At 50.2% G+C, this 17463-nt stretch overlaps 8 protein-coding genes across 8 annotated transcripts; 1 reads left to right on the top strand and 7 right to left on the bottom strand.

Moving 5' to 3' along the window:
- Positions 1-238: 238 nt before the first annotated feature.
- On the bottom strand, positions 239-1758 carry P170DRAFT_353835 (MFS general substrate transporter; the record flags this gene model as incomplete). Its single annotated transcript, XM_024843999.1, has 4 exons — positions 239-401; positions 462-737; positions 799-904; positions 954-1758. The coding sequence occupies 4 exons, from the start codon at positions 1756-1758 to the stop codon at positions 239-241; spliced, it is 1350 nt and encodes a 449-aa protein (XP_024706671.1).
- Positions 1759-1931: 173 nt separating this feature from the next.
- P170DRAFT_436390 (uncharacterized protein) lies at positions 1932-3006 on the bottom strand. The gene is made up of 2 exons (XM_024849146.1): positions 2409-3006; positions 1932-2351 (listed from the first exon to the last, which is right to left on the bottom strand). Exons 1-2 carry the CDS (start codon positions 2625-2627, stop codon positions 2190-2192), a joined length of 381 nt encoding a protein of 126 aa, XP_024706670.1. The 5' UTR covers positions 2628-3006; the 3' UTR covers positions 1932-2189.
- A 958-nt stretch (positions 3007-3964) lies between these two features.
- P170DRAFT_425600 (uncharacterized protein) lies at positions 3965-5137 on the bottom strand (the record flags this gene model as incomplete). Its single annotated transcript, XM_024847647.1, has 3 exons — positions 3965-4689; positions 4763-4952; positions 5015-5137. 3 exons carry the CDS (start codon positions 5135-5137, stop codon positions 3965-3967), a joined length of 1038 nt encoding a protein of 345 aa, XP_024706669.1.
- Positions 5138-6886: 1749 nt separating this feature from the next.
- On the top strand, positions 6887-8507 carry P170DRAFT_474908 (arylsulfotransferase family protein; the record flags this gene model as incomplete). The annotated part of the gene is made up of 3 exons (XM_024853196.1): positions 6887-7439; positions 7495-7560; positions 7633-8507. The coding sequence occupies 3 exons, from the start codon at positions 6887-6889 to the stop codon at positions 8505-8507; spliced, it is 1494 nt and encodes a 497-aa protein (XP_024706668.1).
- Positions 8508-8646: 139 nt separating this feature from the next.
- Positions 8647-10445, bottom strand: P170DRAFT_446440 (putative MFS transporter; the record flags this gene model as incomplete). The annotated part of the gene is made up of 7 exons (XM_024850792.1): positions 8647-8830; positions 8880-8945; positions 8995-9147; positions 9211-9616; positions 9690-9860; positions 9909-10246; positions 10300-10445. 7 exons carry the CDS (start codon positions 10443-10445, stop codon positions 8647-8649), a joined length of 1464 nt encoding a protein of 487 aa, XP_024706667.1.
- An 810-nt stretch (positions 10446-11255) lies between these two features.
- P170DRAFT_446439 (putative vitamin H transporter) lies at positions 11256-12927 on the bottom strand (the record flags this gene model as incomplete). Its single annotated transcript, XM_024850791.1, has 5 exons — positions 11256-11661; positions 11756-12136; positions 12186-12532; positions 12581-12697; positions 12748-12927. 5 exons carry the CDS (start codon positions 12925-12927, stop codon positions 11256-11258), a joined length of 1431 nt encoding a protein of 476 aa, XP_024706666.1.
- A 1944-nt stretch (positions 12928-14871) lies between these two features.
- P170DRAFT_164753 (uncharacterized protein) lies at positions 14872-15491 on the bottom strand. The gene has a single exon (XM_024842587.1). The coding sequence runs from the start codon at positions 15328-15330 to the stop codon at positions 14932-14934; it is 399 nt and encodes a 132-aa protein (XP_024706665.1). The 5' UTR covers positions 15331-15491; the 3' UTR covers positions 14872-14931.
- Positions 15492-15595: 104 nt separating this feature from the next.
- P170DRAFT_436389 (general substrate transporter) lies at positions 15596-17164 on the bottom strand. The gene is made up of 2 exons (XM_024849145.1): positions 16979-17164; positions 15596-16906 (listed from the first exon to the last, which is right to left on the bottom strand). The coding sequence occupies exons 1-2, from the start codon at positions 17141-17143 to the stop codon at positions 15653-15655; spliced, it is 1419 nt and encodes a 472-aa protein (XP_024706664.1). The 5' UTR covers positions 17144-17164; the 3' UTR covers positions 15596-15652.
- Positions 17165-17463: the final 299 nt, after the last annotated feature.

Raw genomic sequence — 17463 nt, 5'->3', positions numbered from 1 at the left:
ATAGCTTTCAATTAACCTCATTTAGCAGATCGATATCAACTTTTTGACCAGGCATAGTTCACAGTTTTAAGCCTAGCTGAAGCCCCAAACAGCATTTATTTTATCATCACTTTCATCTTACCATAAGTTCGTTTACAAATCGGCTCTTTGGTCACAACGGGGAGAATGTCGATGTCTTCCATCCTTGAAAAGGAGAGAGTAAAGCCCGAAACGAAAAGGGTGGCGAATGTGACTAAGACTAGAGCTTCGCTGCCCAGCTCCACCGATAGTTCAAACAAGCCCATCGTGCCATGACGAAGAGGCCCAGGGCAAGAATCAGCATGCTGCCCAGATATGCCACCATCGCCTGCTTTCCGACTTTCTCGAGCATCTCACCGCCAATGGGAATGCAGATCAACGTTCTAAAGGGGTCACGGTGAGAATTGTGGTTTAAGAAAGATGGAAGAGAGACGATAACTTACGCCAAGCTAACAATCGAGTAACATGTGCCAAAACGTCCGCCGATTTCGCTCGCTTGGGAGATCTGTCCAATGCAGACCGGAGCCAAACTGAGGAACGAGCCGGAAGCCAGGCCAAATAGCACGCTGAACACGTAGAGACCGGCCAGGCTGCTGCCAAATGGGAGCCAAACAGCGAAAATGGTAATGCTTCCCATCCCGATGAGAAATATTTGCGTGTTCAAGCGACCATAGGAATCGGCCACAGCACCGGCGGAAAGTCGGCCGACAAACGATGCCCTATACATCGAGGCACGTCAGAGGCAACTTGGAGATAGAAAGAAAGAATAAATATACGCACACGTTGAGAATTGACAGGAGAATGGCGCTAGTGTTGGAACTATAGCCCTGCATCATCACATATGTGGGGTATAGACCCAGTCCAGCGAAGACAACCAACTCAAGACCTGCGCCTCATTAGCTCCAAGTCTGGCATTTGAATGGACCGATACATACTGAACATCCCTAGCGTGAGCCAATTGAACCGGGAGTCCTTGAAGCATCGCAGGTTGATGGCTGATTTGCTTTGTCCCCGAGGCAAACGGGATCGCAATAAGGCTACCCCCAGTCCGCATATCACGAAGACCATCAAGGCCAGGAGCCGGATGGCCCATTTGTATCCAAAACGCGCGAAAGCAGCGCGCAAAACAAGCGGGAACATGACGCCGCCACAGGCAGCACCGGCCATGGCAATTCCCATAGCTAACCCCACGCGGCGTTGAAACCAATGCGCCACAGTGCTCATAGCCGGCGTAGCAAGCAGAGCGGCACTACATCCAGCGAGGATGCCAAAGGTGAGGACAAAGTGCCAGTACTGCGTGCACTCGGCCAGCAAGACTAGAGCGACGACGTAACAACATGTGCCCGCACTGACGACCCCCGTCGGTCCATAACGATCGAAGATGGGCCCCACCTGGACGCCCAGACTGAGTCCTAAGAATACGAACAGTCCGGGAATCCATCCGACATCACTTGCGGAGTAGTGGGACAGCTGGTGATCTGCGAAGTAGTTCTGCAGGACTCCAACCGAGTTCATGAGGCCATACGATGCCATCAACAGGCAGAATGAGCCCATGATGACCGACCACGCCTGTTTGCCACCATCGGGGAACGTGTCCTCCGTGTTCAGAGGGATGTGGGTATGCGAGGTAATAGTCGACAGATCTGGCGGCGGCTCAACAACGGAAAAGGCCGATTCTGGAGGGACTTCTTCATCTCGCACGCGGGCATGCTTGCTGTACGGCGGAGCCAAAGTCTCCATCGGGATCGGATCCGAAGCCATTGTGAGCGCAGTCTGAGGCAGAAACGAAGACGATGGGGACAGCAAAGGCCCAGTGCGAGACACCGGGCAATATAACCGTCGGAATGAGTCACGACGACCGAACAGCTGGGCATGAGGGGCAGGAATACCAGGATGATCCATCAGATTAGTGCCGACATGATAAGGCGTGGGCGAGCAATCGGCGGGCGAGCCGAAGCCGGGGAGCGGGTTCTGGGCCCCGATTTTCTCCCTTGGCAGTCATCATGAAGATTGTCGCCATCGACTACCACGTTCTATTCACGCCCTACGCCAGGGTGGGTCCGGTATGCTCTGCGTCCTCCGGGTTCTACGCGGAGTATGATAGGCCTGTGTGCGGCCGTTCGAATGGCCTCGAAAGAAATGTGATTATCCTAACCCCCATAATGTGGAATCTACTGCGGCGCACGATTCACCACGGGCTGCAGCCCAATCCCATGAGTTGGCGGGTCTCGCTTTGACTGCACGACCGGGATCGCATCGGCGCCGATGATGCCTTTCTTGACCAGATGGCAAAGGTATTCCATGGTCCACTCCTGGCATCGTTTATTGGTGGTCTGCAGTGAAGATGAGCTCCTGCCAACGGACCAACCAGCAGACTACACAAAGCTTACATCGTTGACCGGGGCCATGAAGTTCTCGCTGATTCGCGGAGGTGGCACTTTGGCAGCCAGAATCTCGAGCGTTCCTCGGGGCGTGGAGTCTTCGGATGGCGATCCCGAGGCAGACGTGTCCACGATATGCTCAGAGCCCACATTTCCAATCGGAAGCACCTCGTCCAAGCCAGTAGCCATAGGAGTGTAATTTCTCTGGAAAATCAAGCTGTAGCCCATCATTGGAGCTCCGACGACGTTGATCAGAGTACCTTTCCGAGAATCTGCGGCCAGGGGGACAAAGATACCGAAATGAGCTCGTTGGGAAGGCGCATTGCGCGACGAGACAAGAAAAAGAGACCGGGTTGACATGATGGCTACTTCGGTGAATATTGGCTCACGGGTCTCGTAAGGAAGATGGCAGGGATGGTGCTTCTCGAACGCGAGCGGATGGGCAGCTTTATACCTCGGGGATTAGGCGCCAGAGGTGCATCAGGCGACATGATTGATGCCATGACGCGTCTTGCTGACTGTGCATTGCCTGGCCCTTTTCTTGTTTCTGGAAAAGAAGAAGAAACGCTAGCGATCCTAGAGATTTCGGGAGATCTCAACAAGGCGCGATTGAGGAGGAAATGAGAAAGAGAAGCAGAAACAAGAAAGGAAGAGGCCGACGATCGGTCAAACCACGCCTGAACCACGTGACTATTGCTCAATAAGCAATGCACAAAGTTCTGCATAACCCGTGCATTCCGGACTGCATAATTCGGACAAAAAAATAAAGTATAGAATTCCTTATCTCGGCAAGCTCAAGTAAAACTTTAAGAAATGGTGAAAGGTTGGTGACTTAAACCAACTTGGAATCTCAATAATAATCCTATACAGACATAGATTACTTTACAACACACCTAAATTTATCGTTGGGTTACCCCAATCTTACAAACCCAAGTTGCTTTGCTGATAGATGCCATTCAATCGTAGTAATTGAGATGACCAAGGAAGGTCCAAATGAATCGCCAACTACCTACACACTCCAGGCTGTACATCAAATCCTATTTAAATCTACCTCGATTTCTCTTTCAACAACCATAAGGAAATCCACCATAGCGAAAGAGGTAAACTGGCTCAACATGGCCAAACGAAAAAGAATACCCCTTTGTCGACCATCGAAGTGGACTAAGGGCTAATGAAATGGTCAGGGAAAGTAGAAATGAAACGCAGGTCAAGGTCGTACCGACAAATGGAAAGAGGAAGCCATATAGAAATGAAAGGGGCAATATAGGAACAGGCAGAACAAGTTCGGACCACGCACGGTGGAAATGCCAGAGCTATTCCGCAGGCCTCGATTGCATGAACACTGCATCCATGTCGAGCGTTTTCTTCGCAACAGATGCCAAAGTGACCGTTTTATTCAGAGCATCACGGAGATTTTCGAGACGCTTGTTAGCAGTGGCATTCTGCTTGGCAATCTTCGTGCAGCGCTTGGACAAGGCGAGCTCATTTGACACTTCAGCATGCCGCTCCTTGGACTCCTCAGGTCTCTTGGAGACGTCGATGTACTGCTTTTTAGCCTCATCAGATCACTTGGTAAAACAAGCATCGTTGTCATCGTCGTCGTAGGTACGGTCCCATGAGAAATCATCGTCATCGAGTCTCTCTGAATGCTCTTTGAGCCTTTCCTGCAGACCATTGTTTTCTTTGTTCAATGTTACCAGATCGCTAGCAAATTTCGCCGAAACCTGTTTCTGCTTCGCCAAATCCATATTCGAGCTATTAATCGTCGCCATCAGGGGTCCCTTTTCCTTTGACAAAGTGGCGATGGTGGAGGTAAGCTCCGTATTCGAAGCAGTCAAAGTGGCCACAGTAAAGGAAAGCTCATTATTGGATCTGTAAAACTCAGGATTGGCCGCGGGAAGCGACTTGTTGGCTTCAGTAAGCTTATGATTCGAAACGGTAAGCTCTTCGACTTTCACGGGCCCTTGAAAAAGGTTCTGAATTGCATCCATAGCAGATGAAGTAGTCAAAGGAGTCATGACCGACGAAGTCATAGGCGCTGATTCATGCGGCTCAGGTGATTTGTCGGAACGAAGATCCTCGGCGAAAGACGCAAACGAAGTATCTTCCTGCAAGCAGATGATATCCTTCCTCAAAAGATCCGTATCGAACTGTTTAAATGAGATACGACCTCCGTTAGGATAAGAAGTTAGGTCAACAAGTAAATCCGCTTGCCATTTAGGATTCACGGAGGTAAAAGCTGTCGAAGCCAGCAGAAAGAGCCCAGTCCAAATCTCTTTAGTTGCCAGAGCTGGAGCATTCAGAAGCCAAGGCATCTGCAAAGCTAATTTCTCACCACAAAACAGATAATATCCCTTGATTACAGTAATGATGCTCAGCAATAACCGGGCCGCCACGGGGGATTCTGCCCTGCTTCGGGCACCCGTTCATATCAAAGTCGTGCTTCCAGATGGAACCGCGCTCGTTCGCAGAACGCTTGTTATTCAAAACCGCCGCGACCATCCATGCATCGGCCAACCCAACATTATCAGGTGCTAATGACTTCATGTTCGCCTAGTTATTTCGATATTGTACAAGGGCCTGGATGCAGAAGACGCGTTGATAGCTGAGCTGACTTTCAAAGGTTTGGACCAAGTCAAATCGTCTACAAAAGTCGGTTTCTTCCCATCACCGCTGATCTCAGTGGCAGCAATGATTTTGTTTGCCACACCTTCGCAAGCAGAAGTATAATGGGACATGTTGGAAACCCATTCCGCGGAGCCATACGGGGCCCAAGTGCGCTGTGCCTTGGGTTTCTTTTCCCAGGTGGCTTTTCCATCTTGAATGCGAAGGTGGGTTTGTTAGAGGACTATGTCCTGGAAGAAGTTTGTTTCTTGGGAATTGAAGAGGTTTGGCTGGTGAGATTGTTGGTGGTTTGGACGACCTGATTCTATTCTAAAGGAATGCTTCCTTTCGGCGGCAGATCAAGGTAATTTTGCAAGCCGTCCACGACAGTATGAAACGGCACTGGACATTGCCCAAAATAAGGATCCGATGCAAATCGATATCGATCCTTCCAAGAAACAGTTGGTCTTTCCAAGTCAAGAACCGAATCAATTTTCTCAGCCGAATTGGAGGAGTCGGAACTCAATTCAATAAGATGATCCTGGTCCATATAAAATGGACGATGCACAAACAAAGCAAACAGAGTGTCAAAAACAATATGACATTAAGAAAATGTGAATTGTGGTCTTCAGAGAAACTGTGACAAGAAAGCCGAGGAGAAAGATGAAATTATATAGAAAGGTTGAGAAGGTGAACTGTAGTGAAAATGACAAGGAAGGTTGAGAAGGTGAATTATGAATTGTAGAAAGAATGACAACCACGGCAAAGGCGAGATTAGAAGTGAATAACGGTAGTGAAACTGCTCAACACTGAAGGAAAGGTGAACGGGTAAAGGATACAACGAGGTAAAAGTAGTATGGCACAGCGCAAAACATACCGCCGCAATTACTTTGGCGTTGTCGAAGACTTCATCTTCGACTTAAGGCTGTCCGCCATGCCCTCACCACCCTTAAGATTCTTCGCTGGTTCCCAAGTGGCTTCCTCCACTGGATAGCCTTTCCATTTGACAGGCCATTTCCCATTTCTTTGGACTTCTTCAACTTCCTATCGATTCGAAACTTCAGGGGAATCTTCGTCTTCGACAGCTGCCGGGGGTTCAACAACCCTACCGTATGGGTCTTTGCCAAGCGGCGCAGGTTCTAAATGAATACCTGAGACGACATTGTGAATCTTCCATATTTTCGGAATATCAAGCTTGTAGGCATGGCGGCCCTTTTTTTCAAGCACCTCACGAGGCCCAGCCAGCTGGAAACCTAATTTGCGACCCAAACGTTTGTATCGAGGGATATTATAACCATGTTGCAGACGTAAAGGCTTTCTCACGTGTGATGGGGTATAATAGTAAGGCTAAACTAGATTCGTATATATTAACTAGATCAAGCTTAGATTGAGAGCTATGTGGGCCTTGCTCGCAAAAGAGGGTCTGAGCTTGCTGAGATAAAGAATTCCTCGCACTCTTCGCCTATCCCCATGGCGTTCCCCGAGGGGAGTCAGACGCTCGCTTCTGGGCCGAGAGCTTTTTAATGCTGATTCCACTTCTCTGTATGGCTGTTGGGGACAGTTGTCAGCCTAAAATCGCCAATCATCGGAGATTAGATTGACGTGATCCATGACTGCATTTCCACCATCGCCAACCTACTATGAGTTAGCGACTAACAGCTAACATGCCGCTGTGTCTATACCGTCTAAGTCAAAAGAGGTGTTGGATCGTCACCGTCGATGTAGCCGAGATGCCGTTGAGGAATCGCGTCATTTATTATCGCCATTGCCCCATGGCATGGATACTGGCTCATAAAAGGGCCTTGCCGGGATAGCAATGCCCCTACTTAACGTTCTACTCTATAGCAATTGGGCTAGACTCAGTGGAAATTTGAAGCCGAAAGATGGTTCTCCTCAGTCAATCTCTCCTGGCATCCCTAGCCACCACGGCATCTCTGCCCTTCTCCGCGGCCGATGCTCAGTTCCAATCTCGCCCTGACCTGGCTCCCCCAAAGCTGAATATCACCGTTCAGGCTCCAGATGCAAATGGTACAGAATACGTGTTTATTTCGCCATACCAAGGCTCCCTCGAGAGGCCGGGTGCGTATATTTATCGCAAAAACGGTGACCTGGTGTGGGCTGGCACCGGGTACTACACCGGGTTTGTAGGGAACTTTCACCCTACTGAGTACCATGGGGAGCCAGTTTTGCAGGCCTTCCAGGGTGCAATGAACACAGTGCCTGGCACCGGGTATGGGCAGCATGTGCTCTTAGACCAGAACTATGAGCACGTCGTAACCGCTACGCCGGGAAATCATCGCATTGCATCGCTACATGAGTTTAATGTGATTGATGGACAGACTGCGCTGGTGGAGATTTACCAGACGACTCCCGCGGATCTGACGCCGTATGGGGGTAATTCTTCGCAGCGATGGATCGGAGATGGAATTTTCCAGGGTGCGTCTTCCCCTAGTTTGACGTGACGACATTATGCTGATTGCCTGCGTGCTAGAATTTGACATCGCGACTGGTGATCTGGTCTTCGAATGGAGCGCTCTTGATCACATCGATCCAGCTGGTGAGCTTGATGCTTTCCTCGTTGTTTGATCATCATCGAAAGGAAAGCAGGATAGTGATTGACCCTTCGCAGACAGCCTAGTGACCCTTGGATCTTCTGAATCCAATAGCGGCCTAACGTCTGCCACTTCGTGGGACTACGCCCACCTCAACAGTGTGGATAAAGACGCAGACGGAAACTATCTTCTTTCAGCTCGTCATACTAGTACGATCTACAAGGTAAACGGAACAGATGGCTCCATCATTTGGAAGCTGGGCGGCAATAGCTCCACATTCAAACAGGTCGGCAACTGGAAATTCGGCTATCAGCATCATGCTCGCTGGTTGTCGCACAAACAGGGCAGTGCGATCGAGCGATTCTCGCTCTTTGACAACTCGGCCGGCGGAGTAGTCCATTACAACAATGTTTCTAGTGCTGTGATCATCCAGCTCAATCACACGGACAATACCGCGACCATTGAACGCAAGGCCAGTGCGCCCTACGGCCTATCTGCTCGCTCGCAAGGCAACGCGCAGTTGTTGCCAAACGACCATTTCTTTGTCGGATGGGGCTCTGCAGGTGCATTCACCGAATTTGGTCCCTCTGACGAAGTTTTATATCACGCTTTCATCGAGGATGGTGTGAGCTACCGTGCCTTTGCGAGGAACTGGACAGGCACCCCAAGGGAGGATCCGGCTATTGTCGCCTTCAAAACCTCGAGTTCGGTCAGACTATATGTTTCGTGGAATGGAGACACGGAGACTAGCCTTTGGAAATTCTACCGTGTCGGTGGTGGGGACAAAATTGAGATAGGGGAGGTGGATAGAGAGTCCTTTGAGAGCTCTTTTGTCTGGAAGACATCATCTAACTCAACCGCGTCATCCACCACGTTCTTTGCAGAGGCGTTTGACAAGAACGGCGAGCCCCTTGCGCGGACGACTGAGGTGAAAGCAGCGCCTTCTCTCTGATACCTGAACTACAATAATTCGTGATTAGCTTGATTATGAGTAACATAAGATGTAAATAGAAATATTTCGATTTCAAGTTCGTGCATCTGGGGTATATGCAGCTATGTACGGTGTGGTGATTCGAATGGACCACGGTGGCCTATAAAGCTCTCCTCCTTTTTTGCAGTAAGAAATACTGCACGTTGAGAATGACCGTCAAGCACCAGCAAGCAGCGGCAATGGCACAAATCGCCGTTAGCCCGCGATGGTACAGCGGTTTATCTTCGGTGCGGAATATCTGTGAACCAGCAATTCCAGCCGCATTTGCAGCCATGATGATTAACCTGAGTAAGCTTTAGCATTTTTCATCTATGAGAATGGAATGACACCTACGCCATTGCCACGCTGCGCTCCTGCGGGGATTTGCAATTCACGGAAAGCCATCCTATGTTCAATACGCTAGAAAGATATCAGTTGAGATCTCGCCGTTCGCGGAGTGACAACTGACTGAGTACTGGCGTATGACACATAACTGGCCGCCAGGGCTCCATATTTATGCCACTTTCCTGAGCTTTGTGGAAGGGTCCTGAGACAGGGAAAGGCGATAACATTCCACGTTATGGCAATGAGAACGAATGGGCCGCGATGGCCAGTTTTATCACTATCGTAAGTGGTCAGTCGGGCTTCCCATGGGAGAGATTTATGCGTGGGAATAGCAGCTTACGCAGCGAACGACAATGCCAGGAGTAATATCATCCCGCAGTACACTGATACAGAAGATAGCGCATTTGCCTGCACTGCACTGAATCCAAATCCTTTGATCATTGATGGGACGTAAGTGCCCAGGCCCTGTAGAGTGCAAATGGCCAGCAACGTGATGAAGAAATGTTGAATGATGCGCGGCTGACGAACCGTGTCCCAAATATTTCGTCCAGTGATTTTAACATGTCCTTGCGTTTTGAGAGGATCGTCAAGGAGCACACGCTGACGAATTATTTGAGACTCGCGCTCGGTGAAGTAGCTCCAGCGCCCTCCAGTCAGGCGGCTCAGGAGAGGCTTGCCGTCCCCTGCGTGTCGCGGAACTAGTAGAACAAAAACAATGCCCGCGAATATGGTGATGAGTCCTTCCACTAAGAGAGTGGGTCAGTATTACACGGACACCGACTTCGAGGCAGAATAGTGAACGAAAATTGAAAGCAATACCTAGAAAGATCCATTGCCAACCGGCAAGGCTACTCTTTCCAGAGAGCTGTAACAGTCCCGCCGATATCAAGTTCGAGGTTGCAGAGGCAAACATTTGGCCGAAGAAGAATAAACTGGTGCGAAGACTAGTCTCTCCTTTCTTGTACCATTGAGACATATAGTACAGGGCGCCTAAAAAGTCAGTCTCTTGGGTTTTGAAAACACATCAAGGCCACTAACCAGGAATAAATCCACCTTCCAACAGACCCAGCAGAAGGCGCGTCACAAGGTAGGCAGGATAAGTCGTGATAAAGGCCTGGAAGGTGGCTACGAAGCCCCAAGCAAAGAGTTGCGCCGATAGCCAGCGTTGCGGGCCAACTATCTGCAGCAGAACGTTGGAGGGAATTTCCGACACCACGATGCCCGCCGAAAGCAATTGAGTGCCGACATTGATCTGGTTGGTCGTTATGTTCAAATCCTCCGTGATGGTCGATGTCAGGGCGCTCGAGATATTTCCGCGATCGATCTGAAGGGCGAAGAATGCCAGACCCAAGATGGGGATTAAGATTAGGTCGGTACTGGGGAAATTATAAGCTCAGAGAACCCAACTTTGCATTCTGTGGGTTCCTACCGTCTTCGAACTGAAGTTTCTTCAGCATCGGACCAATCCTTTACAGCATCTGCGTCATGGTCTCCCGAGAAAGAATCGTTGACATCAACTCTACCGGCATCTTTCTCGAAGATGCCAGTGGACACCGCTGGCGGGTTCACGGCCATGCTCTCGCTCTGAAGATATCCTTGGAGCCGTTGCAGAAATACATGACCTCCAAAGACATGCCGCGGTCTTTATATGCTGTTTTCTAGGAAACTGGAACCGATGAAAATTGGTTCACCCTGTGTCGAGAACACGCAATCCCCACATATCGGGACATTCAGTGGCCCAATAAGAGTCAGGCCAGGCAGACTTCCCAGCTCGACAAGTAATACGATTAGTTGGGGCATGATGGCGAGCTTACCGTAGAGCTGCCGTCGTGCCAGTCGCGACAACATAGCGCTGATGATGCAATCGGCGAGATGCTGCGGTCTCCACTCTGGTCGCGTCGGCCACGTTGGCTGTACGTAGTAGAAGCAGGATACAATGAAAACCGTAGGCTGTCAGAAATCTCCGAAGATTGACACGGTCAGGCAACGACAGAAATTATCTATCTTCTTTGTTCGGGAGTCATAAATTGTACATCTATCATGGCACATTAGCGTATAACCCGCGGCGCCTCCCCACCGGCCATTGATCCGCTTGCCAGTGCAGTCCATTCAAGTTTTTTCATTCGTAATTTTGGCTCTACTCTAATGTATGTCTAACCGAGATTTTAGCCCAGAAGATAGAATGAATACATGTAAGCTAAATCTCGTGTGTTGGGGTCATGGCGCAGCTTACGGTGCAGGCCGCATAGTCGTGACCCGAGCCAGTCATGCTAGTCCTCGAATTTGACATTTCACCTGGGCCGAAAGTTCTCTGCCGATGTCGGACATCTGATCAAGCAAGATTACATTGCTCTGGAGTATTATCAAAGCTTGCGACCGGTCGAGCTAAACCTCATTGTCGGCTCTCTTTTCGCCTCGTCTTGCCCGAGCCTCCTGGAGAATGTTCTTCTCGGAGTTGTTGGTCAACCACCAAGACCATAAGTTCGCAAAAATTGCCGCGATAACAGAAGCTACAGCTATCGCGAAGCTGTTCTTGTATCGGTTGTACGCCCATTTGGACTGAAATAGCTGAGGCCCAATCACTCCGCCCACTTGGCCCAGACAATTCTGGAGACCCCATGCAAATGCCGTGCCGGTAGAACCTTTCATGGTCGCCGATCGCCACGCGAGAAACAGGATGTAGTATGTGGACGTGAAGAACGAGCCGATCATGCATGCGGCATAGAGGGCGCCCGGGGACGAGACAGTGAAGAAGAGGATAAACCCGACGATCATTCCGGCGTTGTTGATCCTGCATCATCCGGGTCAGTGCAATTCGCTTTCAAAGGGAAATGAAATTCACATCACTTGAACCGGTCTCGTAGTCACTGCTCGTTGAGGGCAACCAAGCAGCAATGATTATCCCGATCGCCCCGATTGCCGCAGGGGGGATATTCAACAGTTGATTCGACGGAAGAGAGGTAAAGCCTAGGCTGGTGGTGATTGTGGGAAGATACCACATCAGCGCGTATGAAGCAATATTGACCAATAACTGCGACAAGGTGAATGACCATTGGGTGGGAGACTTGAGAGTCGCAAAAATTTCATCCCTGTCGAAGGCAGAGTCATTGGTCTTTGGTGCATCGCTACTGAGGCGCGCTTCGATGAATTCTTGCTCACGCCTGGTAAGCCATTTGTTACTCGACGGCGATTTGGGATAATCAGGCAGGACGAGGTAAATGATGCCGGAAAAGAGAACCGTCAACAGGCCCTCGAGAAGAAACACCCTATTTCAACGCTTAGCACAAGCACGGATCGAGGCCAGATCAAACCTACCATCTCCATGCGCTCATTCCTCGCATGCCGTTCATGTAACTGATCGCGTAGCAAAGTAACGACCCTACGATGGATGACCCTTGGTGGATGGACAGTAGCCATGCTATTGGCTTGGCCACCTCGTCCGTCCGATACCATGAGTTGAGTTGCGTCAGAATCCCCGGAAAGAAGCCGGTTTCCAACATCGCCAGAATAAATCGCACCCCTATAAGACCTTGTCGATTACGTACGGCAGCGTGACAGGCCAGGACAGCACCCCACGTAAGGAAGATGCGAGTTTGCCACAGCTTTGGCGTCATCTTTTTCAGAAGCAGATTGCTGGGCACTTCGAAAATGATATAGCTTATCTGGATGTGTCAGTCCATGTGGTCGACGGTTGATATTTGGAGACGGACATAGTAAATCGACTGGACCCAATTGAACTGATCGGCGGTCATGTTGAGCTCATTGAGGATGTTTGATGGTTGCCCAACCTGAAGAACCTTGACACTCGCAGCATTGCTCATGTCCATCTAAAATAGTTAGCGATCAATTGAGCACATCGTACAAATGTAATCCTCACCGATTTGATCAGATACATCACTCCAATTAGCAGACAAAATCGCCGGTTCACTTTACTCATGATCCGTTGCTCCTCTTCACGAGAGAAGCTGGCAAGGAAACTGCATTTTGCGTGGGCATCATCCTGAGAGGCTGGGCTGACCTCCGCCACGGCCGTCTTCTCCCCGATAGTCTCGCCCATACTGTCCTGGGTGGTGAGGGACGAGGGGTTTCTCACGAAATAAAGAGGTCAATCATAGTCGTATCTTCGAGTTCAAGTAACAGCATTTTATAACCAACCCTCTTATCTCTCCGTGTCTTGCGGTAGGAAATGACGTGCTATGGAGATGCATTTCGATCCTTCGGTTGTAACGCCATCCATGCTAAGATTTGATCAGCTGTCAGTGGTCTAATTGTAAGGATTGTTCGTTAAGGGCTTATCTGCAGCTTCTTGCATTGCCTGCCGTGTGTTAGTATGCGCTAGGGATTGGGATCATGGAATTGCGTGATCGATTAATTCGGTATGATATACAATGGAGCAAGAAAAACTGGGTTTTGACAGGACTTTGGAATTCTGTGAGGGAGTCCCAACGCCCACAGTGCTACACATTGACTTCATGTCGTCATCGAAACAAAGAATAGCCCAGAATAATAAACTCAGCTGCAGTTGATTACTTGAACTAAATACTAGATTGCTCGTTGCATGCAAGGTTTGGAACATTGGATTGCTTCACAAAAATTGCAAAGAAAAGAGAAAAGTTCATTACATGGAAAAAGTAGAGATAATATCAGAGCAAAGCAGCAAAATAAAAGTGTAACAGCACTTGCAGTGCAGCAAGGTACAGTAACCAGGCAACAATATGGGGGGACAGGAAAGTTACCATGCCTAATCACTGAGTACGTAGGTTGACGCTTGTTTCGGACCATTGTAGTAACTCCATGCAACAGATTCGTAGATTCATCAAACATTGAATATGCTGAGTCACGAAGTCGCTTTCCAGCAAGGGGATTTGTGTATCGGTGCACTAGTTCATGGTGCTTTTCTTTTCCATCCATGAGCCTTGCAACACGCTTCTTGTAGTCAGAATCTTCTGCTTTCAACCGCCCTGTGTCAATTTCGAGTGGATCTGCTTGCTCACTACCGCCTTGCTTGAGGCTATCAAGGCCTTGCTGCAGTTCAACTTGTGTCTTCCTGGCCTCTTTGAGGAGTTTCTGCAGGGCAAGCCTTTCTTGTTCAACCCATCAGATTGCTTCGAGCCTATCTCTTGCGGCCTGTCCTTCTGCATCAGAAAGCTTTTTCAAGGCATCGGCCACTTCCTTTTGAGCATCTGTAACTTTCTGTTCTGTCAAACATGCCATGCGGAACTTCGAGGAGCCTTTGCAGACGTCCTGCTCAGAATCGCGCTTTGCTTTCTCAGCTGATTCATTTCCTTGTCAGCCTGATCAAGAAGGTGCTTGCATCGCGCAATCTCGTGCATTGCATTGTCCAGGGATCTGTAAACGGTTGCCGTGGGTTTTAAGCGATACAGAGAGGCTTTTTGTAGGTGGAACGTTGATCAGCCACGGGTACTGCTTCGCAATGTGGTTGTTGTACAACACAGAAAAGAAGCTGGCTACAGCGGAAGATAGTTGACCATCCCGCTGCACCACTCCTGGGCTTCCGCGCGGCACCTCGGTCTTTCTAGTTTCACTGTTGTGGCCCAAGACAAAAAGTAATACAACTGTTTCGCGGTGCATCGAAATATGACCAGTATTGCATTCTACTTTCTTCCATGTGGGGGTGCTTTCAATTTTCATATCTTGGTTCCAAATCGTCCTCGGGTGGCTGCTCAGTCGCTAGTCTTCCTCGATGCGTGATTTGTTGCAGGACCAAAGCTCTTTGGCTACACTGGCATCTCATCCTTCAGTACTGATAGTCACGGGAGCTCGCTTTGGCGGCATGGTAAGAGTAGTATTGGCTAAGCTGGATAGTGACAATGCGCTGCAATCTAAGGAAAGGATAAAACTGAAAAGCAACAGCTTAACGGGCCATAAAGGTCGCTGTAAGACCGAGGGACAAAGGAGCTTTGACCGTATCACCATATAACTTCAGGGTAGAGCCGATGTTGCGCACAGACGGCGTATTCATTAACCATCATTTATCCCTGGAGATCTCACCACCTCACAGAGCATTTGCAAGGCGGACGACAGCAAGGTGTAACTCGCCTTAGTTTAGCACATCCACAGCCCCGCCGTAGGGCACTCGAGTCTTCCGTGTATCTCCGTTCTGGCCCAAAGCGTAGCTCCAATAAAAGCCCCTTTCCGCCGCTGAAATGGACTGATTTGACATAACGCGGGCGATCCACTTATGAAATAAACGGATGTATCGTGAAGGTGGGTCATTTTTAGTCGTGGTAGCAGCCGGATCACAGCTGTAGGACCATGTACTGGGTTCTTTCTCTGACCAATCATTTTGGCCAACTTGCATTTCAGCCGTGCATCTGACACCGCTGTGGCGCTTGTCGTCCTCCCGTCGCGATCTTTTGTAAGACTCGTCCTCTCTGGTTATATCCTCCCGCCATTCCTCGGCCCCAATCGGGATATAATTGGCCCTAGCTTTGGGCATCGTCCGTCTTGCTATCCTAGAAGTGGGCCGGAAGTTCCAAGGTGAGTCAGGAGTCTTCTGAAAGGATGTAGGAGTGTTGTAAAAGAGGTTGATTGGAGTGAGGTAAAGCAAGGCGATGAAGTAGAATCAGAGTGACAGGAGGAAGGAGTGAATGAAGACAGTCCAAGGGCGGCAGTGAAAAGAAGCGCGGTACAGGGAATGCAACTGAAATAGTGACTGCCTACTTCAACTCAGCAATAAAATCGGGTGCAGAGACGCCCATCTGCCTTACCGACTGGTTGCCCTCTGCTCTTTAACTTTTCCGGCGCACTGGATATTCAATTTATTCTGTCTGTCTTTGTTCTTGTGCTATATTACCTCCACGTCTCCGCCTCATTTTGGAGCCGTAACCGTTCTCGAAGACCTGACGGATCTCCTCCAGTGGCAGTCCAGACACCTCGGGGTAGAAGAAATAGATCCACATGTAACCCAGTCCGCAGATTGCAGCATAGAAGCCGAAGGTACCGGAGGGTGTCATGCTGTGCATCATCGAGAGGAAGGTACTGGACACGATCACATTGCTGGCCCAGTTGGAGCAGGTCAGCCACATCGTGCCCACCGCACGCACCTCCAGAGGGAAGAAGTCGGCGCTCATCCACGCAGTATTGCCGACCGAGAGGCCATAGAAAATGACAAACCACAATACGAAAACAAGAACCGCAATAGCCGGTCCTGAAGCAGACGAACTCTCGGGCACCTCCAGCGATTCCGTGTCGACGGGAAGAAATCGGAAGGCCACGGCCACAGCAATGAGGCCGGCAGACATGCCCCAGACGGTGCACAGTAAGAGGCGACGCCGTCCCAGTCGATCCACCAGAATCATGTTGAGAAAGGTCATCACCAGGTTAGGAGCGGCGACAACCAGTCCCACCGCCGTAGGGTTGTTGAACCCGACCATGGCAAACAAGGTCGATGAGTAGTACATCAGCGTATTGAATCCGGACATCTGCGAAATCACCATAAGCCCACAGGCACTGAACAGAGCCCGCAAATTGGCTGGTACGGTATGTAGCTGCTTGACCTTGTTCCAGCGGCTTTCGTTTTCGTTGTTGCGGCGCGCGTCGTCGCAGGCCGAGGCGATAGATGCAGCCAGAAAATCAATCTGAGCCTCTGATGCCTGTCGATAGATGCGATAAAGCACCAAGCGTGCCTCTTCATGCCGCCCGTGGTAGATGAGATGACGTGGCGATTCCGGGCACCACGGCAGCATGCAGGCCAGCAGGACAGACGGCACGCCGCCGAGTCCGACCATATAGCGCCAACCATGAGGAACCGAGGCAAAGGCAGCGCCCAGCGCGTACGAGATCACCTGGCCCAGCGTGATGGAGATATTGTTCAGTCCGATCAATCGACCGCGCGCTTTGGCCGGAGCCAGTTCGGCTACATACAGCGGCACCATCATGGCCGCCGATCCGACTCCTAGGCCGACGACGAACCGGCCCACGGCCATCTGTGCGATCGTGTATGCAGCCCCTTGCAGCACGGCTCCGACGGTGAACAGCGCACATCCGAGGTAGATACAAGTTTTGCGACCAAACTGCGACAGCATGAGCAAGGACGAGGTAACGGCATGGGATTGGCCATGATAATGTCATGAGATTGCACCTACCTTATCAGCCATCAATCCTGCAGCAATAGCACCAAAGAAAGCACCACCGGAGCAAAGAGAGGTGATCATCTCTTTCTCGCTGTGTGTCAGGGTGCGGTTGTTGAGAGCATCGTCGATGTAGACCAGCACAGCCGAGATGATGCCCGTGTCGTATCCGAACAGCATTCCGGCAATCGAGGCTGTGGCCGCCACGACCCAGACAAACAGACTGACAGGCAAAGCATCGACCTCGTCCTGGTCGCTGGCCAGCTGCTTGGGGGGTTGGTCCGAGACCCGTTCGATGTGATCGGCAGAAGCGTCCGGTTTAGCCATGATGAGCGATGGTTGTCCACCTTTCTCTGGACCGCCGACGAGGTGCAATTGGCACGGTATTTATGTGTGTTCCCTGGCCAGACATCCTCAATCCCCCTCCCCCGGATTCTGGTTGCAGCATAGCGTGTCTGACAGTGTCGTCACGGCCTCACGATGCTTGGATTAGGAGGCAT

The sequence above is a fragment of the Aspergillus steynii genome (assembly GCF_002849105.1).
Source record: "Aspergillus steynii IBT 23096 chromosome Unknown P170scaffold_3, whole genome shotgun sequence".
NCBI classification, from domain to species: domain Eukaryota; kingdom Fungi; phylum Ascomycota; class Eurotiomycetes; order Eurotiales; family Aspergillaceae; genus Aspergillus; species Aspergillus steynii.
The sequence above is the reverse complement of the archived record's forward strand: the minus strand, read 5'-3'. Positions and strand labels throughout refer to the sequence as shown.

What these genes read in the sequence shown, in the direction of transcription:
- P170DRAFT_436390 (XM_024849146.1), bottom strand. Translation starts at nt 2,627, where the DNA reads ATGGGCTACAGCTTGATTTTCCAGAGAAATTACACTCCTATGGCTACT. An exon ending in TCATGGCCCCGGTCAACGAT is followed by an intron (nt 2,352 to 2,408) that starts GTAAGCTTTGTG and finishes TCTTCACTGCAG; the next exon opens with ACCACCAATAAACGATGCCA.
- P170DRAFT_164753 (XM_024842587.1), bottom strand. Translation starts at nt 15,330, where the DNA reads ATGCCCAAAGCTAGGGCCAATTATATCCCGATTGGGGCCGAGGAATGG.
- P170DRAFT_436389 (XM_024849145.1), bottom strand. Translation starts at nt 17,143, where the DNA reads ATGCTGTTCGGATACGACACGGGCATCATCTCGGCTGTGCTGGTCTAC. An exon ending in CAGGATTGATGGCTGATAAG is followed by an intron (nt 16,907 to 16,978) that starts GTAGGTGCAATC and finishes ATGCTGTCGCAG; the next exon opens with TTTGGTCGCAAAACTTGTAT.